The following is a 24,785-nucleotide window of genomic DNA, read 5'->3' as shown; positions in this document are numbered from 1 at the left end:
TTTTGTATAATTCTTGCGAAGTTTGTGTGTTCCAAAGGGCTCTTAGTAGGGAATTTATGGAAGATCCCATTGTTTGCTCAAGTTGAAAAGGGAGTGTTTGTTTGAAACATGACCTGAATTTTCTTTTGCAAAGTGCTTTTCCCTCGAATAACCCGGCCATAACTCATACTCGCATCCGTTAGATCAAATCCATCATATGAAATCCGATGGGAATAATCAAATATAAATATATTTCAAATAACAACGATGCGTTATTGACACATATAAATAATTTCATACCAAGTTTTTTTTTAAAAAAAAATAATGCATATCGAATGATATTACAATCAAGCTATGAACACACATGCCGAATAGAATGGAGCGAAATTGTACACCTCTATACCACCCATGTTGAGGCAGAGCTCAACCGGTGGATTCATCATCATATACAAGGAGATGTAATCTTATTGATATAACTAACTAATGCAATGTAGAAACATGACAAACAATTTGAACAAAATATGGCCAAATTCATAAAATTAAGGTATCTATCTATCTAGATCTTAAGCTTAAAACTGCAGGCATTGGATCGGATGCTCAGCTGCGTGCCTGCCTGGATATTGTCGACCACCAGGTTGCAGTTGGCCTTGCCCGTCATCTTCCACAGCCTGATGGCGCCGAACTTGATGCGTATCGGCACGCGGGCGCGCACGGTGAGCGGCACGAACCCGACCTGCTGCTGCTGCAGCAGCTGCGCCGCGACGTCGCTGTCGAGCCGCGTCTCCCCGGTGAGCGAGATGTGCGGGCTCACGGTGGTCCGGTGGCCCTGGTACAGCGCCGGGAAGGCGCCGCGGCACAGCACGGTGCCGTTGAAGGACGCCGTGACGTCGCCGCCGTCGTAGTAGATCCCGATGCGGCGGTTCGGGTTGGTGGCCGTCACGTCGACGTCGAACGCGTCGGTGACCGTGGCCGTCGTCGTGTTCACGTCGAAGCGGGTGACGGTGAGCCGATCCACGTGGAAGGTCGGGATCTTGGGCCGGAACACGAGGTACAGGATCCCCGCGGTGGCGCCGAGCGCGACGGCGAGCAGGACGAGGGCCAGGAAGGTGCAGCACACGCACCGGCAGCACCGGCTGTGCCGCCGCCGGCGCCGCGGCGGGGGCAGCGGTGCTGGCGCGTACGGCGCCGGGGCCGTCACCGGCAGCAGCTGGTCGTGGCTGGGTTTCTTACCATGCTCCGGCGGCGCGGACGGCGTCTGTGGCGGCGGCGGCGAGCCCACGGTCACCGGGTGGATCCTGTGGTAGTCTGCCATGCTTGTCGCGTGCTGCTCTCAAACCTGCTGCGCGGCCCTGTACTTCTCTCCGGTGACCGGCCGGTGGCTCCGGTGTGGCGGAGTTGCCTGTACGGAATGCACGAACGCCGCAGCTGCAGGACTGGATAGTTAAATGCTTAAAGCTATTGTCGTCTCGGTGCTCAGTCGTCTATATATGTCGTCGCCATGTCTGGTTGGTCTGGCTTGGCTTCTAGACGGCGGCCCTTGACTTGTTCGCGCCATGGGCCATGGCGGCGTGCCGGCGTGGGTGTCGACTTCCACGCTTTCCCCTTCTCTCTCTCCCCTGTGTTTCGTGGAAGAAGAAATCACATGCCTTTGTGTTCTCACTCATGTGATGCTCGTGGCCTATAACAGGTCTTTGACTCCTCGCCCCCGCGTCCGGATGCACCTACGCGTTCTAGTGAGCATGCTGCTGCTGGAGGCAGGTGAGTCGTGTGGTCAGGTCAGACCATCCGTTGTCGTGTCGCAGTTGGACACGACACGCATCGCACCACCAACGGTACGCGCTGCGCCCGCGCCTGCGCGGCGTCTGCACTGCACGTAGATGCAGGTGAGTTCACGGCTCTGCCGGCGTGTTGAATGGTTGCAGGCTCGCGTATAGGTGGGCCTTCTCATGCTTCGTGTCGACCTTCGCACTGGTCGTTTGGGTGTATAGGTGGGCCTTCTCATGCTTCGTGTCGACCTTCGCACTGGTCGTTTGGGTTTGTTTGGCTGATAAGCCATGACTGAAAGTACTGTTGGCTGATTTGGTGTGAGAGAAAAATATTATTTGTTGACTGAAAAAGTACTACTTATAAACTAAAAAGTCTAAACGAACAGCGCCCTCAGGCGTACTGACACACTGGTCTACACGTACGCATCCCAATGGATACAGGTCGTGTCATGCACGAAAGTCCAAGCTCAGGCTTGCGATCGTCGCCGGTTCGCCGCGGGGCATGATACGGAAGAGTCACCGTCGGCATGAGACCACCAGGAGCATGTACAGACGTACCGTTCAGATTTCAGAGCATCGCCGTGTCGTCGGCCTGAATGAACGGACGGTCGGTGTGGCGACAGCGATCCCCGGCAGGCAAGCATGCTTCATTTGACCACTGGCGGGTTGTTGTTGATGCGTTGAACATTCAGAGGGCCGGGGCTGCATCCGGAAGCCCAAAGCTTTAATCATCCGTGACGTACTGACGTGATCAACGGTTGCCCGCAAACTTTCCCCATTTCATCTTTGCACGGCACGCGCCTTCCTGCCTTGCTGCATTCACCCAACTAGTAGTAATAATTACGTGTTACTACTACTAAACTTCGATTAAACTGAGTTTAAACTGAGCCGGCCTGCCTCGACCCCAACTTCGCTTCTCAAAGAAATGTTAAACACCTGGGCGATGTGGGCCCCAGCTTGCACAGAGAGAGAGAGAGAGAGAGAGAGAGAGAGAGAGAGAGAGAGAGAGCTGGACACTTGGGCCGCACACGTGGCGGGCAGTTGACGGGTCATTCATTGCCTCATTGGCAATGTCCTGCTCCGGGTATATCTTGCATTGGATTGCAGCCGGGGCCGGGCATCATGTGCTCCCTTTGACTTCAAATTTAGTATCTTTTGCAAACAAACTGATAAAGTTTGACCGATTGAATCGACCATATTTCACATGAATAGTATTTCACTACTCATGCTGGGACTACTTTGTATCTTAAACAGATGTTGTTCTAAAAGTGTAGTCAATTAATATATAAAATAAAGTAGATGTGATCTCGACATCCTCGATTCTAACTAAAATGGTTTGGCATGAAGATGTTAATCGCCCTGTTTGTTTGGGCTGGTTTGGCTTATAAGCCATGGTTGAAAGTCCTGTTGGCTGATTTGGTGTGAGAGAAAAATATTATTCGTTAACTGATAAGCCATGGCTTATAAGCCAGATACGAGCAAACGAACATGCTGTATATATCACAGCTTCAGAGATCAATTGCAACTTGCAACCGACAAACAGGTCATGACATAAGATTTAATTCTTTCATCTATTCTTTTTTCCTAAGACTTTTGCTATTTATCTGTTGACAGAAGTTTTTGATACTAAATCTGTCAGATTTCAATACGTTTGATTGTGCTTTAGTATTTATGCTACAATTGTTGTCTACTGGGTCGCATTTGTAAAAATCTGACACTTCCTTTCCCTAATCTGTACCGGTCATACCAGGAAAAACTATATATGTTTGCTACAATGAATAATACATGGTTCTTCATCTATTTCCACTTGTTAAAATCAGGCCTAGCTTACACCAAGGTATTTCTTTCATTTAAACACTTGTCTTGACGGCATGATACCAATATCTCTACCGCTCAAAAGAATGTGCATGGAACATGGCGTAAAGCAATCAAATCAACATTTTTTGACTTGCTTATCTTATCTCAATCTCGATCTCCATCTCCTAGTGTCCCGAGGCTTTAGAAGTTGTACAGGCGCAGCTGGAATCCGGAGCCACCACTCCCTTAACCTTCTCACCAACTTTTCACTACTCTTCTTCCTCAATGGCATCTGTCTTGTGTATGCCTCCAGAAGAATCAGTAGAACAATGGTTCTCAATGGCATGAATGTGAATATCGTGGCCACAACGACCAATGCAGCTGCAACTCTGTTGGTGCTCTGAATTCAAGCAACAAATTTCACTGGTCAGGATGGCAATGTTTCAAACAATATGGCTACATAACAGAAGAGATCAAGAGACACCTGAGGAAATGCTGCAAGCATGAGGGACCGGAGCTTGAGGAGAAAAATGTTCCCTGTTTGCACGTGTGCTTCCAGCTGCGAGATGGCCTGTTGCAGAGCTAGGAGTTGTTCCACGGTTCTTCTTCGAGGAGGAGTTATGATCTCAAATGCTTCTACCGAGCGCCCATTCCCGTAATGTTTGTTCCATAGCATGAAGAGAGTAGAACCAAGCAAAAATCCAGGAAACATGAACCAGATCCAACCACTGCAGTAAAGGACGACAACGACTTATGGAGTACTAAAAAACAGGCAACTTTAGCTACTTGCACAAAGACCTTTTTTCTAACCAAAATTTGTGATAAATAACTTGAAGGTATTGTAGATTATAACAATACCTGTATGCCATGTAGAGGAAACATAACAAGAAGACAAAAGATTTAAAGGGCTCTTCCCACCCGGCCAAAGTGAGCAACCTTTTGCCTATTTCAATCAAAGGAAATAGTAGTTCCTGGAAGGAGTTAATCAGTGTTATTACATTAATAATCCTTAAATAAGCTTAGATTATGAGCTACCTGGATGACATATGCTGAAAGCCTGAAATATGCCCTACTATTTAGTACAGTAGTTCAATAAAAGTTTAGATTCTACCACACGCCATAGTTTTAGTTTCAGATTTACCTGAATTAAATTCTATGCAAGATAATGAACTTTTTTAGAGCAAAAAACAATACCTTTAGAACAGCTACATTAGTGTCTATGTCTTCCACTTTGACCTGATCAAGCGTAGCCCTTGCCGCTTCCACTCTACCTGAATACCCAACCGATCGCTCTAGAGCCATCTGAACTGAGCTAGTTCCTCCAATCTGCACGTCTCGCACAGTGAAATCCCTCTCCTCAGCGGTGTCCTCCTCTTTCAGTTTTAGCAAACCCATTGTCACCATGGTATATGCAGAAAGTGGGAAGGGGTCAGCACGCATCAATTCATCAGAACTGCTCTGACCAAAATCCTGGCTTCCTCTGAATCTTGGGCAATGCTGCTTGAGCTGGCCATACAATGCCTCCAAAATCTTGTCCCCTTTCGGCAATTTCTCTGCCAAGTTGAAGGCAAGGATGGTCTTGAAATGTGCTGGTAGTATGTTGAATCCCTGTTTCACAGTGCGGTACCGCAAAATCCCTAATATTGCGATGGAGAGCGCCTCCGCCTTCTGGAAACTACCAAGCCTGTACTTCCTGATGAACTTGTGTGCGTGCAGCACCTCTTTGATGGCTGCAAACCAGTAGTCTCGGCGAGTGTGGCCTTTCAATTGTGGGAATTCAAAGAAGATGGGTTCACTTCTGTCGGCAGTAAACATACGTTAGTTAGTCTAATATGTGCACATTACAAGTATGATAAAAGGATTTCCTTTTCTTAGCATAATAATGTATTGCGGTGCAGCTACTCACGTCAGGCTGGACTTGTACATGACAGCCTTGTCAAAGAGGTGAGCACCCCATGGCCCAGTGGACTCACGTTTTACTGATTGTTTCAAGTCCCTTGCCAGATCATACACAACAGCCTCGCCGTATGAGAAATCAACACCAATAGCCTCAAAGTAGAGTGCGTGATTCGTCAGCGTGAGCCTCCCTGCAGAATGTGCAGTCCATACACATTAAGAACCTCGTGAAGAAGCACAGGTCAGCAGCGCTGATCAAAATTACCATAAGGAGGGTGCTTAACCAGGCCATGTGGACGTCCCGATGTGCTGAAGAACTGGCTTGGTTGTCGCAGCCCCGTGGATGTCAAGGATCACCTCATCAGCAGAGAGCTGCAGGGCAGGAGCTTTGTGCCCCCCTAACATACGTTTTGCGGAGCAGAACGCCCTAGCGTCAGAGATGATACAGACATACAGTGAGTGATGCTCGTAATTCAGAAGAATGTGATAGCTTACAACAATGTGAACATGGTGAGGATGGATCGATGCGTATATATACGTACTCGTCTAAGCTTCTGAGATACTTGTGGTAGATAAGGAAATGCAGCCGTCCTCCGGTGGAGTTGGTGAGCGCGTCAAATAGGTTACGGACGGTGATGGGGTGTGCCATGGCAGGGCAGGCAGGAGCAATCTTGGTAAATGCCTCGGGTCCAACCGTCCTCCTGCCATCAACCTAGCCATTGATATCACGCAAGATCAAGATCAGGCAACGCGAAGGAATCATCTGATGGAAGGGCTTGATCAAGAACACAGTCATATACAGGAGAAACAACCGGGAGACCTGAATTGCCATCTGCGTTGGGCTTGAATAGAAAATGGATGCACCGTCGTCGTCGTCCGCGTCGTCACGGAGAACGCTGAATGCCGTTTTCTGCGTCGTGAGAAAACCAATGAATCCTGATTCAGTATCTACATGGTCTGTTTGTTCTAACAGGGAGAAGACAAGAGCCGATCTGACCTCGAACACGGCGTCGGTCTCCTCGTCGGGCGCCTCCCAGGCGAGCATCATATCATAGGTGAGCGTGTGGAACTCCCTGTCGCCGAGGTGGTCCGGGCGCCTGGCCTCCACGCGCAGGGCGACGTGGGAGCAGTACTCCACGACGCTCCTGGCGTACTCCAGCGGCCCGCCGGCCTGCTCCTCCGCGTCCAGCCGCCGGAGCAGCTGATCCACCGGCACGCCCGCGATCCTGCCACGGTCACGCAGAATGTAATGCGATGAGATGCAATGTTGTGTCTGTCTGTCACGGTGAACGGAAAAAGAAACGCGCAATGTCGGGATGGACGGACCGGGCGCATCGGCAGACTACGGAGGCAGCAGCGGCCGAGAGGGGAGGGATGGCGGACGGTGGCGGCACGTCTGACCCCATGGCGGCCGTATCGGCGCCGCCACCGCGCTCCTGGTCCTCCTTCCCCCTGCTGCGATCGCCGCCGAGGAGGAGGCGATCAAAGAGACCCATCCCTGGTGGCCGCCGGACACGGATGCATCTCTTTCCCTTTCCGTGGACGGATGGCTACGCCTACGCGTGCATTCCCCGCCGGTGTCGGACGTCCAGTGAAGCGAGGAACCGCGCACACGCCGCGAACCTATACCTATCCGTCCACGGTCACTTGCCAGCAAAGTAAGTTCCACGTTCCTGTCCCTAAGTCATCGGTGAAATGGATTTCACGTAAAAGCAACTAATCGGACTGTTCGTTTATTGGTTTTAGCCAAATCTTATCAGTTAACCAATAGTGTGTTTTCTTCTCAAAACAAATAAGTACCTGTCGGATTTATCAGTCCAGAAACCAACCAATGAATAGGCTGAATATCTGTCCAGTTCGTTTGGTTAAAAAGCCAGGCTGACAAGTCTTCGTTGATTTCTTGGGAAAAAAAAACACTGTACCTAAATTGCGATCTCCGTCCAAAGATGCAATTTAGCTCCAGTCCAGTCCAAACCAAACTATCTTTATGTTTAACTATAATTATCAATATGCATGACTCCAAATAGATATACTATAAAATTATTTCATAACAAATCTAAGTAGATATACTATAAAACTATTTCGTAACAAATTTAATGATACATATTTAATATAATAAATATTATTATCTCTTTATATAAACTTAATCAAACTTCTAATCATTTGACTTAAAATTGCATCTTTTTTTGACAGACTGGTGTAGCTCACAGTTTGTATCTCTACTTCGTATTTTTGCAAGATTTGCTATCCCCAGGAACAGTTATAAAAGAACATAATGTTTTACACTAAAATACGGGCATGGACTCCGGAGCACGTTCCACCATTTTCATGAAAAAGCCTTTTAACTGAACTCCGTAGATACAAATCTTATTACCACTAACATCAATGGAGTCCTCTCCCTCCTCATTTACCAGCTCAAAATCTATGTGAACAAAAAACATCCTGCAACTGCAAAGAACAGACGCAGGCTTACAACATAATTATCTGTCCCCGAAAAATGCGGTAAAAAGGAGGCAGAAACATGGATCCCAGCGGTGAGAACCACCCTGGGGACTTAGGAGTCAAGTCATGGTGATCACTTCACGATGCAGATCTTGATGACAGAGGCGACGCCGATACGGTGAAGAGCCACGATGGAATCACCAGGCTTGCAAAGCTGCTTCTGCACAGCCGACTTCAGCGCGGCCTCCAAGATCACCTCCGTTGACTCTGAATCTGTAGCCTTTGCAGAGCCCTCGGCAAGGAGGGGAATGAGACCTCTGTAGATCAGGCTGTGCCTAGCTGGGCCCTCGGAGCTGATGGTCCAGTCGAAAGAATCCGTCGTTAGCACGGGTACGACAACAGAGAGGATGGGAACCCTGGGGCGGTACTTGGCGACCAGCTTGGCCGTGGTGCCACCGCGAGTCAAGACAACGATCAGTGCGGCCTTGGCCTTGTTGGCAGTTCGCACAGCAGATGATGCAAGAGACTCCAGAGGGCTCATTGGAAGAGGTGCGGACCTGATCATCGCCTTGAAAACTGCCTCGTGGTCCAGGGAAGATTCTGCCTCAATGCAGATACGAGCCATGATCTTCACAGCCACCTCGGGGTAGGCTCCAGCAGCACTCTCACCACTGAGCATGACACAGTCAGTTCCATCAAGAACGGCATTTGCAACATCAGTGGCCTCAGCACGTGTTGGCCTAGGAGATTTGATCATTGACTCGAGCATCTGGGTAGCAGTAACAACAGGTTTGCCAGCAATGTTGCACTTGTAGATCATCATCTTCTGCGCAAGGAAAATCTTCTCAACTGGAATCTCCATTCCCAGATCACCTCTAGCAACCATAAAAGCATCAGTCTCCCTCAAGATCTCATCAAAGTTTACAACACCCTCTTGGTTTTCAACCTGCATAGCAGAACCATATCATTTAAGAAATCAGATCCATGACAGCATAACTAACATGATCATAAGTTCTATATGTCCATTATCATCATGTAATATGAACAACACTATAGCAGGAAACCGATTCCAGACATTGCAGTGAAAAAGCAATATATGACACGAACTAGTCTGAACCATAAAGGAATTATCCAGTATTTCGGAGAAGGAGTAAAACAACCTAACAGGTGGAAACGTAGAGTAAAAGTAACAGAATTGCATTTTGCTAACCAACTGTTAAGTAAAAATTCTTGTGAAGTCGTAGCCTGGGCAAGCACTATATCCTAGTTGGTAAAAGAGTACTCAACATACTACTTTCATATGTTACTGATAAATAACATAACATGGCAAAAACTGGTCATCAAGTTGTTTACAGTAAAACTAAGATGAGAAGGTTTCATACGAGAGATGCAAGCAAATCATGTCATGCAAAATTATGGACAGAGAAATAGCTGATATAATCCTTTGAAGTAAGACAGTGATAGTATATACAAACCTTTGACATCAACTTAATGCGCTTGGCATGCTGCCCAAGAACCTGTCTGACAGTCACCAAATCTGATCCTTTACGGACAAAGGATAGAGCAATCATGTCAATATCATTTGGAACACCCCAGCCCAAAATGTCTTCTTTATCTTTCTCAGTCAATGTAGGAAGATCCACAACAATTCCTGGCAAATTGCAGTTCTTTCTCTCACCAAGCATTGCAGTGTTCTCACACCTACACCTCACAGTTCCAGCATCAGGATCGCAAGACAGAACGGCCAGAGAGATAGTACCATCTGCGCAGAGTATGACATTTCCAGGCTTCACGTCAACAGGCAGTTTCTTGTAACTCATAGCAATCATATTTTCATCACCCTTGATATCATAATCAGTGGTGACAGTGATTTCTTGACCCTTGGTTAGCTTAATTGGTTTACCATCCTTCAAAAACCCTGTACGAATCTCAGGACCCTGCAGCAACAAAAGGTTGGTTAAGAACACTTCATATAACCACCTTAAATGCCATACAAAGAAGAATACAGTCAGAAGTTTTGCAAAATATCATGGAGTGACACATGACTACATAAGCAGCAAAGAGCAGGTATAATATATATGTACTCAATTTTAATGATGAAGCCAAACCAACAAATATGACCATGCGAACCATGAATTGAAACATAAGAAAATGAAGAGGTAGCAATTTAGTGGCAACTGACAAGAAACTAAGGAATAAAGACCCCTAGAAGTTCCTTTATTGATCAGCTCTTGTGTCAAGAAAATGAAACATCAATTGAAAATTGACTGACCCTGAATATCTGGGGAGGCTGAATGCTTTGGCATTGCAACCTCAGACGACAACCAAACCATTCCAAATCCAAAACCAGAAGTAATACATTAATCCCTGGACCATTAAACGCAGAACCATAACCAGAAGTGGCAGAAGTAATCTAAACAAAACATAACAAATTTGGAACTGAATTCAACCATTCACATGGAGAATTGTTGACACAAGAGTGAACAATGGCAACAAGGCAAATATAGAGCCATAGGCAAATCTAATCCTTGGCACTATTGTGTCACGTCACAAATCAGTATCCCATTACATAAGAAAGCAACTAATGTAATCACAGGTGTTAATCATATATGTAGCATTCATTTTGGTCAAGATGAATGTCTAAATACTGAAACCACTGAGCTCAAAACAGCAATGTCCAAGAAAAATATTTTGGCTTACAATTTGCCAATCTTCAAGTCTAGTGAAGGAATTGATTTCTTAAAACCTAACTTCCACAGCAGCTAAAGTAGGAGTACTCGACATCCACCAACTTTGCAGGACACTCTGGGTAGTTAAAGCTAAACATACAACCCAAAGTGCTAATGTACAAAATCTGAAACTAACTTTAACCAACATGGAGTATCGTTTCCTTTTCACAAACACGATAACCAACAGCATATATTGACTAAAGTAGCAGCAACTGTCAATAAATCAAGGAATAAAGACCTTGGAAGCTCGATGCAGATGAACTCCATAGGAAGCAGTCAATCAAACCATTGAAGTCCAAAAACATTCCAGACTTGCAGTAACGTGAACAACAAGCAGACAATCTGAAACTAGCTTCAACCAACAAGACGTGCAGCTTCTATTCTATATGGAGTATTCAAGGCACAAACAGCTCCTCTTTGCAAGAGGGCCAGTATAGAGCCGCATGCAAATCCCTTGGCACGATATGTCAAACTGCCAAAAGTCAGCACAAGTTATTTAAGGAAAAAGCTACTTGCACGCATTAGTTTTGGTACTATCACACGCGTTAATCATATACTGTGTATATGTAGCATGCAGTAATTAAGTTAAGATCTAAACCTTCTACCAAAAAACCATTGAGATCAAAATACCAAGCTCCCTGAGTGGAAACCATATTGAGATAATACCAAGCTCCCTGAGTGCCGTGAGTGGAAACCATATATTGAGATAAAAACAGTCCCCGTCAGCCCCGAAAAGATCACTCTAGCTCGTCCCACTGAACAGATCACTAGATCCCTCCAGCGGCAAACAAAAACAGTCCCCGTCAGCCCCGATCCAACCAATCGGCAAGCATAGCCAACCCAAACATGCAGCTAAAGCAGGTAACGGCAGCAGAGCAAGCACATCCATGACACACAGAAGACAGAGAGAGGGAGACCTTGGTGTCAAGCATGACGGCGCAGAGGATGCCGGTGTTGTGCATGGCCTGGCGGAGGTTGTCGAGCGTCTCCTGGTGGTACTCGTGGGTGCCGTGGGAGAAGTTGAAGCGCGCGACGTTCATGCCGGCGCGGAGCAGCTTCTCGAGCATAGGCACGGTGCGGGACGCCGGGCCGAGCGTGCAGACGAGCTTGGTCTTGGGCACCCGCGCGTCACCGGCGCCGCGGTCCAGGTCCGCCAGAATCTTCGCCATGTCGATGTTCGCCATCGCGCGCCGCTCCGGATCTCTCTCCCTCTCTGCTCCGCGGTCTGGGAAGGGGAATGGGGGGAACGGTGGTGGCGTCGGCGTCGGCGTCGGCGTCGGCGTCGGGGTCGGGGTCGGGGTCGGGGTCGAGCGGCGGAAAGCAGCGAGATGGGATTCGAGATTTGGTGCGGAGTTTTATAGAAAAGGAGGGAGGAGTGTGGGGAATTGCGATTCCGTGGGCGAAGAGGACGACGAGCGGAGATGGAAGGAAGGCGCAGGCAGTAGGCAGCAGTAGGCACCGGGCAGGGGGATGGTCGCCGGACACGTGGTGCCCACTGAATTTAGAAAGAAAAAAATTCTTCCCCTTGCATTCTTTCTTCGAGTGGGAGCGATGGTCCCACTGGCATGAAGAGGCCAAGAGAGCATGGCGGGCCCACCAGTCAGTGGCTCCTGCGTCCACTGGCTACATGATGGTGCGAGCGAGACTTGTTTGTTGTTTCCAATCCATTAATCCAATAGTAAAGCTAGAAAGGGTCTTCTTGGTGAAGAAATTTTGCAATAGAAAGTATCACTCTCGTCAGAAAGAATACATTTTTTAGTTTAGATATATATAGATTCTCAAAAAAAAGAGTACATCTTTTTAGTTTAGAAAGAATACATTTTTAGTTACAGTAATATAAATCAACAGCCTGTTCGGTTGACTGGTTCGTGAAGAAGTACCGCTGGCTGGTTTGTGTGAGAGAAAAATATTGTTCCGGCTGGAAATTTACGATCGTTTACGACAAGCCATAGTCAAACGAACAGGCTGCAAACCATGTAAGTTTTCTTTTCCAAACAACACTAATAAATATCATTAGATGTATCTTAAAATATATTTTTACTATTTGGAATTTAAATTGTTCACATACTAGCAGTCCGATCGGCTGGAGCTGGCTGGCTGGGCTGGCTGACCAGTCCCCTCACATAGATACTATTCACATGAACCAGTGAACAATATTTCTCTCACGTAAACGAATCAGCAACGATATGACCGAAAAGTTCGCTGAGCAGTGCAACTGTAGTGGCCAGTGGGATTCGCACTCGCCCGCCTTCTCGATGCGTGCGGGCGCGGATGATGATGGGGGGTGCGAGGGATGATTCCTGGGCGAAACCAGCATATGCCGCGGCGAGTCGCCGACCGTGGGCGTGGGCGGCGCCGAACGGCAAAACCAGCGACGTCAGAAACCGGGGACCTGGGCCTCTGTTTTGAATACTTTCGCGGTCTAGCCCTTGCCCTTCGTTTTCCTCGACACGACAGCGTTCGTTGGCGGCGTCGCTGCCCGTTTCTTTCGTCACGGTCGTTTTCTGCTCTTGTTTTTATGATGCTGAGATGAGAGGAATAATTCAATTATTCAAGTTCATCCGAATATGTTGTCTTTTCTGATGAGATGAGAGGAATAATTCAATTATTCAAGTGCATGCGAATATGTTGCCAAAAAAAAAGAAGTGCATGCGAGTATATACCGAGCCTGACGTTTCAGCCTGCATGGTCAACTTTATTGCACCAGTGGCCGCTGTCCAGTCTTCCATTCCACAAAGGCATGGACGAGTAGAACAAGAACCTTCTTTTTTTTTTCTCTCCGCAGTTACGTACGTACGTAGTGCTCTGTACTCCTACTCCTATATGTTCTAATTAGAATTAGAAGGTTCGCTTGTTCAAAACCTCCTGGTCCTGTTGACAAACGATGTCAGTCACTTTTACGGGCAGAACCATGGGATCTAGAGACCGAGGAAAGAAAACAATGGTTCTAGATTATTTGAACCTGGATCAAAAGAACATCTGAGTCGTTGCTCGTGAAATTTATTTATACACTCGTCACATGCTAGTATTTTACTTGGATTCATCCACAGCAGGCAGTATAAAAGGGTCATGATAGCGGAGATCTCCATGCCTAATCAGCTTTGCCTTGGGATGACGATCGGGAGACGAAAACTACGTCCTTAGGATCGGGTGAGACGGAGCCCGCACCCAATGGGTCGGCCGAGAGGGAGTCCGTGGCCTTAACATCGGGTGAGACGGAAACCGCGTCTTTAGGGTTGCGTGAGACGGAGCCCGCACCTAAGGGGTCGGACGAGAGGGAGCTCACGGCCTTGGGGTTGGACGAGACGGAGCCCGAGGTCGGGCAAGACGGAAACTGTGTCCTTGGGATTGGACGAGACGGAGCCCACATCCAAGGGGTCGGGCGAGTCAAAAACCACGTCCTTGGGGTCGGGCGAGACGAAGCCCGTACCCAAGGGGCCGGGCAAGACCTTTTAATACGTCTCGAGCCATCCGGGGAAGTGAGCATGGGCGCTAACTTTCTTGCTTTAGGTATCCCTAATATCGATACCCGACAGTAGCCTCAGAGGCTGTGAAAGTGTAGAATACTCCTTTGGTGGCTTTTCCGGACGGAAGGACTCTGAGGGCCTTGTCCTTTTTTTAGTTCACGGCGTGTCCTGATAGGATAGCGATTCCCTTTTGTCGCGATCGGCCTTCTAGGGGGCATACAACCATAAGATTCAGGACATCGGAAAAGATTGTTCTTGATTTCGGTCCCCTAGAATTCGATCGGTCCACCGTCGTACTACGGTCGCACGTTCTTTGCGAGTTCAACTTCCCTCGAGCCCCCGCGCGTAGCAGTGGTCCGGTCGAGGGTCCATCTTTGCGATCGTTATCTATCAAGCATTTTTCGATAAAATGGAGGGGCTGAGCCGTGCCACGTTTTTCCTCGATGAACGAAACATGGTGCTCGGTGAGCTTGTTAACGGGCTAGTCTGAGGGGGGGGGGCCGGCTTCCCGCTCGCGGAGGTCTGGCATGGGTCAACTGGTGATCGACTCCAGACTCTTGGCGGCTAATCCATATAGTTCTCACGTCCGTTCGACCGGTTCCAAGGGCTCGTTGGCTTTCTTCGAGGAAAAATCATGGACTGAGAATCGACCTAAACTCGAACGTGGACCAGGATGCCCGCGGCGCTCGTGCATCTAGGTACTGGCCGCTAGTGGGCCCATCCTTTTCCACCCATCACTCAAAGGGCACCCTGGAGTGGCTGTGAACCCGTCGGAGGGTCAGCCTTCAAACTCCTAGGCCTCAATTGGCCGTAGGAGTATTTCCATCTCCGTATCCCACCTTACCTATGCCGGTTTTCACGCCTGTCTACACCGACGCCGAGCTTTACAATATCACGAAGGAGGTGGCCCCTCTGGCACAGGACTTACCTGTCGAGATAGAGGATGAGATCATCCCTCCAAGAAATTAGTTAGGTAGATGAGCCAGGCGGCGAACTTGTAATAAGTGGATAAGCTCTTTAATTTTGTTATGGCCAAACAGATTTTTAGCTCTTCTTCCATTTTTGTATAAAAAGGTTAATGCGTTCCGACCCTTTCCGTCATTAAGGTTGTAAAGCTCGGGGTGCGTGTGAAAAAACTCTGATCACGCTGGTAAGCAAAAACACCATAGCCGTTGGGGCGTAGATTTCTTGCAGTCTGACCAGTTTTACTCAGTGTTTGTTTTCGCAACCCTTGCTTCTAGATCTTAACGCGAGAAAGGGTCAGACACAGAGAATGTGTGCCGGGTAGATATACTCTTTAATGCGTTCCGACTCTTTCCATAGTTAAGGCTAAAAAGCTCGGAGTACGGGCAAAAAACTCTGATCACGCTGGTGAGCAAAAACGTCGTAGCCGCTGGGGCATAGCTTTCTTGCGGTCCGACCAATTTTACTCAGCGTTCGTTTCTGCAACCTTTGCTTCTAGATCTTAACGTGAGAAAGGGTCAGGCATAGAGAATGTCTACCAGATAGATATGCTCTTATCAACCCCTGAGTGAGGCCCGACCCCTTGCTGTTGCTAGGGTCGGGTGTCACTAAAGAACGAGGAGTCGATAGCGAAACTGATAAGAGAAAGCGTGAGTAAATTAAAGGTTAAAGCAACGTAGTTGTTCGATGTTCTAGGCGTTGACGAAGACTTCGCTGTCGATGGTCCTAAGCCCCTTGCTGTTGCTAGGGTCGGGTGTCACTAAAGATCGAGGAGTCGATAGCGAAACCGATAAGAGAAAGCGTGCATAAATTAAGGGTAAAAGCGACATAGCTGTTTGATGTTCTAGGCGTTGATGAAGACTTCACCATCGACGGTCTTGAGCTTATAGGTGCCTGGTCAGAGCACCTCCTTGATGACATATGGTCCCTCCCACGGTGGAGAGAGCTTGTGGCGGTTCTTGTTGCTCTGGACGAGACGGAGCAGCAGGTCCTCGACGTTGAAGGCCCGACTCCACACTCGACGGCTGTGGTACCGACGCAACGCTTGCTGGTACTTGGCCGAGCAGAGGGGGGCAACATCGTGCGCTTCATCTACTGGTCCATGGCATCCTCGAGGGACGTCGTGGCTCCCTATTCATCGTACGTCCTGACCCTTGATGCTCCATAATCAAGGTCGGTTGGGAGCATAGCCTTAGAATCGTAGACCATGAAGAATGGCGTGTAGCTGGTGGCTCAGCTAGGGGTCGTCCTCAGGCTCCAAAGCACCGTAGGAAGCTCCACGACCCATCGTCTGCCAAACTTGTTCATCCGGTTGAAGATCCTAGGCTTGAGGCCTTATAGGACCATGCCGTTCGCGCGCTTGATCTGCCCGTTCATGCGGGGGTGCGCCAAGGTGGCCCAATCAATGCGGATGTGGTATTCATCGTAGAATCGGAGGAACTTCTTCTCGGTGAACTGCTTGCCATTGTCCGTGATAATGGAGTTTGGGACTCCAAAGCGATGGATGATGTCAATGAAGAACAGCACGGCTTGCTTAGACTTGATTGTGGAGATCGGTCGAGCCTCTATCCACTTTGTAAACTTGTCTACGGTGACAAGCAAGTGCGTATAGCCCCCGGGCGCCCTCTTAAGAGGTCCGACCAGATCAAGCCCCCAGACCACGAATGGCCACGTGATGGGGATCGTTTGAAGTGCTTGGGCCGACAAGTGGGTCTGCCAAGCATAGTATTAACACCCTTCATAGGTGCGCACAATCTGTTCAGCAGTGGCTACTGCGGTCAGCCAATAGAAGCCTTGTCAGAACACGTTTCCGACCAGGGTCCTAGGCGCGGCATGGTGCTCATAGACCCCACCATGGATATCACTCAGCAACTACTTTCCTTGTTCAATGGGGATGCGGTGCTATAGGATCCCAGTGTGGCTTCACCTATAGAGCTCGCCCTCAATAACAACAAAGGACTTGGCGCGACGCATGAGCCGTCGAGCCTCTGTTTTGTCCATTGGTAGTGCCTCATGGAGGAGGTGGTCGAGGTAAGGCGTCCTCTAGTCGGCCAGAGGGTCAGGCTCTATCGCTAGATCCTCATCAAGCTCCATGACTTCAGGGTCGGATGGAGCCACGCGGCTAGTTAGCCCCTGAGCCTAAGGTAGGCGGCCATCACCGGTCTATTCTGGCTCTCCATAGCGGACCGAGGGCTTGTACTGATCGCTAGTGAAGATGTCTATTGGCACCGGCTCTTGGATGAACACCATTTTTGCCAGCATGTCAGCCGCCTCATTGAGACACCTTAGCATATGATTAAGCTCGAGACCATCGAACTTGTCCACTAGCTGGCGAACCTCTCGGCAATACATAGCCATCTTAGCGTTGTGGCAGCTTGATTCCTTCATGACTTGGTCGATGACTAGCTAGGAGTCACCCTAGACGTCAAGCCATTGGATACCTAACTTGATGGTGATGCACAGGTCATTGATAAGTGCCTCATACTCAGCCACATTGTTGGAGGAGGGGAAATGGATGCGAACCATGTACCTCATGCGTACCCTGAGGGGTGAAACAAATTCTAGCCCTACGCCAGTGCCCTTCTTCATCAGTGATCCATCAAAGTACATCGTCCAGTACTCTTGGTCGATGACTACTAGTGGCATTTGGATCTCGGTCCACTCTACAATGAAATTAGCTAGCACTTGGGACTTGATGGCCGTCCGAAGGGCATATGAAATGCCTTGACTCATCAGGTCGAGTGCCCACTTTGTGATTCTTCCTGTGGCATCATAGTTTTGGATGACCTCACCGAGAGGGAAGGACGTCACGACCATCACTAGATGCAACTTGAAGTAGTGATGCAACTTCCTTTTAGAGATAAGGACGGCGTATGGGAGTTTCTAGATTTGGGGTAGCGAGTCTTGGAATCGGACAAGGCCTCGCTAATGAAGTACACGGGACGCTGCACTTTGAGGGCGTGTCCCTCTTCTTCTCACTCTACCACTAGGGCAGTGCTAACCACTTGCGTGGTGGCCGCAACATAGAGCAGAAGGGGTTCTCCATCGATCGGCAGTGGCCACAAGCGAGCCCTCACACCACTGCTTGTTCTTCTTCTTGTTAGGACAGTTGGAGGAACCTTCACCGACATCCTCGTCCTGCTTTGCCTTGCCCTTGGGGCGGTTAAAAATCGCCTCGACCGCCTCCTCGCCCGAGGCATGACTGGTGGCAATGTCAAGGAGCTCCTTGGTGGTTCATGGGCCCTTACGTCTAGCTTGTGAACTAGAGACTCATAGGTGGTCTCGAATAGGAAAGCTCCTATGACATCGGCGTCAGCGACGTCGGGCAGCTCGTTGCACTGTCGATAGAAGTGTCGGATGTACCCACGAAGAGTTTCCCTAGACTTCTGTTGATAGTTTTTGAGATCCCATGGGTTCTCAAGACGTACGTATGTGCCTTGGAAGTTTCCCATGAAGATTTCTTGGAGGTCTGCCCAACTTTGGATTCGGTTGGGCGAAAGGTGTTTCAACCATGTTCGCATTGAATCGCCCAGGAATAATGGAAGGTTGTGGATAATAAAATTATCACTATCCACTCCACCGGCTTGGTAAGCAAGCCAATAATCCTTGAGCCACAGTCCGGGGGTTGTTTCCCCAGAGTATTTTGGGATGTTGGTCAGCGGTCGATATCACGGTGGGAAGACGGTGTTGAGGATGTGTCAGCCAAAGGCCTAAGGTCCTGGCAAGTCAAGGCTCGGGCTTCGGTCCTCACCGCTGTTGTAGCGTCTGCCACGATGAGGGTGGTAGCCGTGGCTAGCCTCCTCCCTCTCATTGTCGTGGGCACACCTACGGGCATCTAGGGTATCACGCACGTCACAATGGAGGTCGAGACGCTCATGCACCGAGACCTTGACGCGTGGCCTGCAGCCTCGCTGCATCTGGTGGACTAACATGTCCATGTCAGGTCACTCTGAGGGGGCACGCTGGCTGGCGTCGAGCTCGCGTTGTTGGGACAGCAAGCTCTCAGCCTACTGCGCCGCTGCACGCTCGAGTAGCGTGCGAATCTCACGATGTGCCCGACGTTCCTCTGGTGTCGTGGGTTTCGGAAGCCCCCGAAGCAAGGCCGACGTGGCAACGATGTTCTGGCTTGCTCGGGTAAAGTGTGGGAGGGCTTTGTCTTCCTCGATGATCCTCTAGTTGACATCGCAGGCCATGGTGTGCGCATGCCCACCGTCTCTGTGGCACTTGATCTCTCACTCGAGCCCCGCGCGTTCCTGCTCGGAGTCATGCTTCTTTGAGCTCTTGGAGCCACACCCTCAGCTGCTCTACCTGCAGTCAAGGTGGGGCCCGCACATCCCCCTCGACCTTGTCATCGAGGTCGTCTGTTGGGGTAGCTCCTCCCTCATGGATGCTTTCGACATATCCCTCGAGGGTACCTGCCATGAAACATTCATGCGAGGGATGATGGCTCCTCCTGCTAGAGTTAGAGTCGGAGGGCGACTCCGATTCTCCCGCAAGGAGGTCGTGGAAAGATTCAGTGATGTATTTGGCCGTCCCCACAAACTTGTCGTTCGTAGGGGATGGGGCGTGCGCTACGCCATGAGGTGGCCAACGATCTCTGTGGTGTGGCACAGACCAAACGGGAGCACTATCGGGGCGCTTCGGATGAGGTATTCCAGGGAGAGCGGCTCTCCTCTGGCAAGCTGCGTCATGACGGTGGCGAACGAGAAGGTGAGATGGCGTAGGTCCTCCTGGGATGGTCGAGAACTGAGGAAGGCGTCAAGCTAGCACTCTAACCGCCCTTAATCGAAGCCAAGGAGCTGGTCGCTTCTAGCGGCACGGGCCTCCGGTACGTGCAGCTGCAGCTCCTCAAGCGCCTCGGCGATCGCGTCGAAGCTGGCGGAGTGGAGAGGCTGGACGGCAGCGGGAGCCTGTGCCAATTCTCCCTCCATCGTAATGATGAAGTCTAGGTTCTCGATGTGCATGTGCACGTCCAGGACCCAGCTGACGCCGTGACTGGCCATCTAAGGCCTGATGTGGACGTCGAGACGCGCAAAAATCCCCTACCTGGTGCACCAACTATCGGTGTTTTTAGACCATCGATGAGTAAATTTGTATTTGCACGTCTAACCTAGATGATGTGCTCGAAGGACACAAGGGTTTATACTGGTTCAGGCAGAACGTCTCTACGTTCAGTTCGCTGTTGCTCATGTTAGCGGCACTTGGTTTGCAGTAGGGGTTACAAACAGGCGAGAGAGGGAGATGATCCCAAGTCTATGGTGGAAGAAGTGAATGGGTGCTGAGAGGTCGCTTGCCGCTCAGCTGTGTGCTCATGTCGTGCTCTTGTGTTCTGATTTCGTTTTTTTTTCGCCCCCCTCCATGAGGTGCCCTGCTTCCCCTTTTATAGACGAAGGGAAAGTGCGGGTTACAGAGGAGGAAAAGTAGAATAACAAGAGAGAGAAGAAGGCTTCCAGGGTTGTCGGGTCCTTCTTCTCCTTCACGCGGGTCCCACTGATCCTATAGATGTCAACAGGGATGGCTCCATGTCGCGGCCCTATTCATCACTGGCGCCATGCGCAGCGTCATCTGCCGGTCATGGCGTTCCACTCCGTCCTAGAGGACGTCGTGGGGAACTGACGTGCCTGTCAGTGTCTGTACGAGGATTAGGCAAAACAGCACTGGCATGTCTGACAGTGTTCTTGATGTGAATCCCTTGGTATGGTCCGTCACGGCCATGTGTTACATCGAGGTGTGCCGGCCTCTTCCCTAGCGTCAAAGTTTTGACCCAGACCCATACGCTTGGACCTAGAGTGGTTGGCGGCTATATGGATCCCCATCGAACGAGACGGGACCCGTGTCCTCGAGGTCGGGTAAGACGGAACCCGCACCCAAGGGGTTGGGCAAGACGGAGCCCACGTCCTTGAGGCTAGGCGAGATGGAAACTGCGTCCTTAGAGTCAGGCGAGACGAAGCCCACACCCAAGAGGTCAGGCGAGAGGGAATTTGTGGCCTTGAGGTCAAGTGAGACGGAAACCGTGTTCTTGGGGTCGGGCGAGACGGAGGCCGCACCCAAGGAGTTGGGGTAGAGGGAGCCCGCGGCCGGGCGAGTTGGAAACCGCGTCTTTAGGGTCGGCGTGAGACGGAGCCCGCACCTAAAGGGTCAGGCAAGACCTTTTAATATGTCTCAAGTCATATGAAAAAATCAACGTGGACGCTAATTTCCTTATTTTGAATATTCATATCGATACCCGAGAGGTATACATAATAATGGAGAAAAGCTCCGTGTTTAATCTCCTCGGTGAAGAGATCGATATATGAATTGTCGTCTTGTTGCAGCCGTGTGCTATGTTATTATATAATTAAGATGGGTTACTGCTAGTCAACGGTGTTGTCTCTGGTAAGGGCATGTCCAACGGTGATTGAAATCGCTAGCAGAAAGTGTATTTTATTAATCACAGAAGAGAGGGAACGAAGAAACTGCACGCGCTAGCAAGGTGTGAAGCGCTAAGCTCGCACGAACTCCAATACCATCTGTGTCACTGCTCTCACTTGCTTTTTATTTCCATGTCACGATGCTTTGAATTTTCTGATTATTTTATGTTCTTTGAGCCGGCGATTTGTAAAGGTAATTGGAGACGCCCTAAAGGCAAAACTTCACTGGTCATCAGTTCATTCGTCGGAGCACGCGTCACCATTGGATCGCCAGGAGGTAGGACTGGCTCAGAGCCCACGTCACCACGTCCAACACCGGCGCCAGGCTTCAGCACCTTGGCACCGCAAGGTCCTGATGATAACGACAATCCAGTCAGGTTTGAGCCAGTCCAAATCAGTCAGCCAACAGTATTTTTCTCTCACAACAAATCAGCACCAGTCAACCCAAACCAGTCCAGAAACTAACCAGCGAACAGGCCGAATGACGATGCTGGAGGTGTGTCATGCGGCAGCAGTAACGTGCCTGCCACTACTGCTTAATGGACACGAGTTGCGGAAATAGTCACCAGCCTCGGTGTCAGACGAGGCGAAGCTCGTCCTCAAAGGTTGGGTGAGACGAAGCATGCGGCCTCGGTGTTGGGTGAGGCAGAGCCCACCCTCAAAGGTTGGGTGAGGCGAAGCCCGCCCCCAAGGGTCGGATGAGGCGGAGCCCACCCTCAGAAAACTCAAGGGTCGAGTAAGGCAGAGCCTGCCCCCAGAGGTTGGACGAGGCGGAGCCAGCCCTCAGAGGTCGAGTGAGGCGAAGCCCGCGGGCTTAGTGTCAGACGAGGCGGAGCCCATTCCTAGAGGTCGAGCGACGTGTTGGACGAGACGAAGCCCACCCCCAAAGGCCTGGCGATGCGGAGCTTGCGCACCTAGGGGTCGGTTGGAGCTGTAGTCGCGCTCTTGACTACTCGAATGAATCAACCTTGATGGTTATTAGCTCCTCCTCTTTGGGTACCTAATTATTGATCCCCAACTGTAGCCCCCGAGCCTGTAGAGGAGTAGAATACTCTTTTAGAGGCTTTTCCGAACGGGAGGACTCTGAAGGCCTCGGCCTTCTTTTGTTGCCCATAGCGTGACCTGGGGGCGGTGATTCCCTTTCCTTGAGCCCCCTCCCGTAGTAAGGGCCCGGTCGAGTATCGGTTTGTCTTTGCGATTGTCTTTCTTCAAGCGTTTTTTTTCGATAAAAATAGAGGGACCGAGCCGTGCCACGATTTTCCTCTAAGGACGAATCATGGCACCCGGTGAGCTATTAATGGGCTAGTTTGAGTGGCCCCCCCCCGACATTCTGTTCACGGGGATCCGTCTTGGGTCAGCTTGGTGACTGACCCTAGATTCTCAGCGGTCAATCCATATAGTCCTCGGGTCCGTTCGACTGGACCCGAGGGCTAAGTACCTTTCTTCAAAAAAATCATGGATCGTAAACGGTCGAGACTTGAACGTGGGTCAGGATGCCCGCAGCGCTCTTATGTCTGGGTACTGGCTACTAGTGGGCCCTATCCCTTTCCACCTCTCACCCTAAAGGTGCCTAGTGCGGTTGTTGAACCCATCGATGGGCCGACCTGCAAACTCCTAGGCCCAGTCAGGCCATAGAGGCGCTTTTAGATCTGTATTCCTCTTACTCATGATGAGTCATGGCCCGTCCAGAGAGGCGAAACATCCGACGAGTTTTCTAAGGGAACAGACAGAGATTGCGTGCGCACGTCCTGTGGCTAGATGTTGTGGTAGATCGTGGCAGGCACGGAGATCTAGGCAGGTGGTTGGTTTCCTCGTATCCATCGCCTCTATAAAACCAAAGGGTTCACCCCCCAAATTCCATACCTTGCATCCTTGCCTCCGCAGCCACAACCACCACTACCAATCGCTCAAGTTTCCTGTCTCCACATCCCCGTCGCTGTCGAGCTCGCATCCACCCGCCCCTATCTCCAATGTTTCCATGGTGCCGCTCTGACATCACCTTCTAGTGTATGGAAGGCCCCGCCCAACGTGGTCTTTCTTCGCGCGTGGACCACGGCCGAGAAGTGAGTGCTGCTCGGCGAGATGGACGTGCCATCGCCGCTCAATGGCTATGTGGTGTCGTTTGCCCACTTCCATGAAAGTGGGTTTGTGACCCTCACCCATATATTTCTTCGAGGGCTACTGCACTACTACAAGATCGAAGTGCAGCATCTCAATCCCAATGGCATCTAGCACATGGCGGCGTTTGTCACCCTGTGCGAGGGGTTCCTAGGGATCAGCCCCGACTTTGATTTGTGGAGGTACTTCTTCGCCGTCACCCTCTAGAAGAAGAGGGAGAAGAGCAATAGGCAGGAGCTGCATATGCCGATGGGGTGCGTCGGCATCCAGCTCCGGAACAATCAGGTCGGCGAGTACCCATCGATGCGGCTATCAATGTCCAACAAGGGATAACACTCGCAGTGGTTCTACCTCAAGAACAATGTTGCTGCCCCTCTACCGGAGTTCACCGGGCGCCTGATCGAAGAGGCCCTGGTGTCGTGGAGGAAGTGGGGCACCCTGGAGAAGGACAAGAAGAAGATCCGGGACCACATCACCGCCATCTACATCCGCAAGGAGAATGGCTTGAAGAGGTCGTCCCTGGCGCTGACGTTAGTAGGCAGCGACTCGCCCGCGTGGGGCGAGCCCTGCTCCGGTGGACAAATCTACAGGATCTGGCATCGACACTCTTCACCCTCGATGACGCCGCCAAGAGCATGGAGCGGGTGAGCCTCAACGTGGGGATCGCATCCATGCTGGAAGCCTTTAACCATGCCAATGGTGCCTTGCGTGATGTTGTCACTCCCTTCGGATGGGTATTTGTATGATCATGCTTCTTGCCCTTTTCTTTCTTTATATACCTTTTGTATTCTGACCATTGTTTCCCTATAGTCCCTTAGAGTTCGTAGCCGGGAGAAGTCTCGGTTCCTTCATCAACAGAAGGAGACCTGGGACCGTCTCATTGAGGAGGCGCAGCTACATGGGGAGGTGACCACTTAGCTTGTTGCCACCTTGTAGAGGGTGGCCGAGCTAACTCCCCTCTCTAAGGAAGTAGACAATCTTCGATCGTGGGTGGTCGAGGCACGTCGAGACGCTGACGAGGCCGAGAAGGCATTCGAGGCCCTATCGGCGAGATCGCAGAGGGACGGCGAGGAGGCCACTCGGGTCAGGAAGGAGCAGAATGAGCTGCTCTAGAAGGACACCGAGACCCACCAGTGGATCCTCGACCGTCTGTCCGAGATTGAGAAGGAAAGGGAGTTGAAGCTGGGGGCTGAGGAGAAGCTCATGGCCCAGGAGAAG

The 24,785-nt window shown here is 50.3% G+C and overlaps 3 protein-coding genes across 4 annotated transcripts; all 3 read right to left on the bottom strand.

The window, feature by feature from the left end:
- Window positions 1–207: 207 nt before the first annotated feature.
- On the bottom strand, window positions 208–1,613 carry LOC136494225 (NDR1/HIN1-like protein 6). Its single transcript, XM_066490397.1, has one exon. It carries the CDS (start codon window positions 1,289–1,291, stop codon window positions 536–538), a length of 756 nt encoding a protein of 251 aa, XP_066346494.1. The 5' UTR covers window positions 1,292–1,613; the 3' UTR covers window positions 208–535.
- Window positions 1,614–3,311: 1,698 nt separating this feature from the next.
- LOC136494224 (uncharacterized) lies at window positions 3,312–7,059 on the bottom strand. Of its 2 annotated transcripts, none has more exons than XM_066490396.1 (10): window positions 6,765–7,059; window positions 6,436–6,664; window positions 6,259–6,348; window positions 5,981–6,150; window positions 5,723–5,865; window positions 5,449–5,629; window positions 4,737–5,337; window positions 4,401–4,513; window positions 4,027–4,270; window positions 3,312–3,942 (listed from the first exon to the last, which is right to left on the bottom strand). In XM_066490396.1, exons 1-10 carry the CDS (start codon window positions 6,932–6,934, stop codon window positions 3,703–3,705), a joined length of 2,181 nt encoding a protein of 726 aa, XP_066346493.1. In that variant the 5' UTR covers window positions 6,935–7,059; the 3' UTR covers window positions 3,312–3,702. The 2 variants fall into 2 exon arrangements, with proteins under 2 accessions (XP_066346493.1, XP_066346492.1); XM_066490395.1 differs by having other exon boundaries at window positions 3,314–3,942; window positions 4,737–5,340.
- A 685-nt stretch (window positions 7,060–7,744) lies between these two features.
- LOC136492839 (pyruvate kinase, cytosolic isozyme) lies at window positions 7,745–12,042 on the bottom strand. The gene is made up of 3 exons (XM_066488890.1): window positions 11,527–12,042; window positions 9,356–9,817; window positions 7,745–8,826 (listed from the first exon to the last, which is right to left on the bottom strand). The coding sequence occupies exons 1-3, from the start codon at window positions 11,791–11,793 to the stop codon at window positions 8,014–8,016; spliced, it is 1,542 nt and encodes a 513-aa protein (XP_066344987.1). The 5' UTR covers window positions 11,794–12,042; the 3' UTR covers window positions 7,745–8,013.
- Between the last annotated feature and the right edge of the window lie 12,743 nt (window positions 12,043–24,785).

Source organism: Miscanthus floridulus, chromosome 11 (assembly GCF_019320115.1).
Source record: "Miscanthus floridulus cultivar M001 chromosome 11, ASM1932011v1, whole genome shotgun sequence".
Taxonomy (NCBI): domain Eukaryota; kingdom Viridiplantae; phylum Streptophyta; class Magnoliopsida; order Poales; family Poaceae; genus Miscanthus; species Miscanthus floridulus.
The sequence above is the reverse complement of the archived record's forward strand: the minus strand, read 5'-3'. Positions and strand labels throughout refer to the sequence as shown.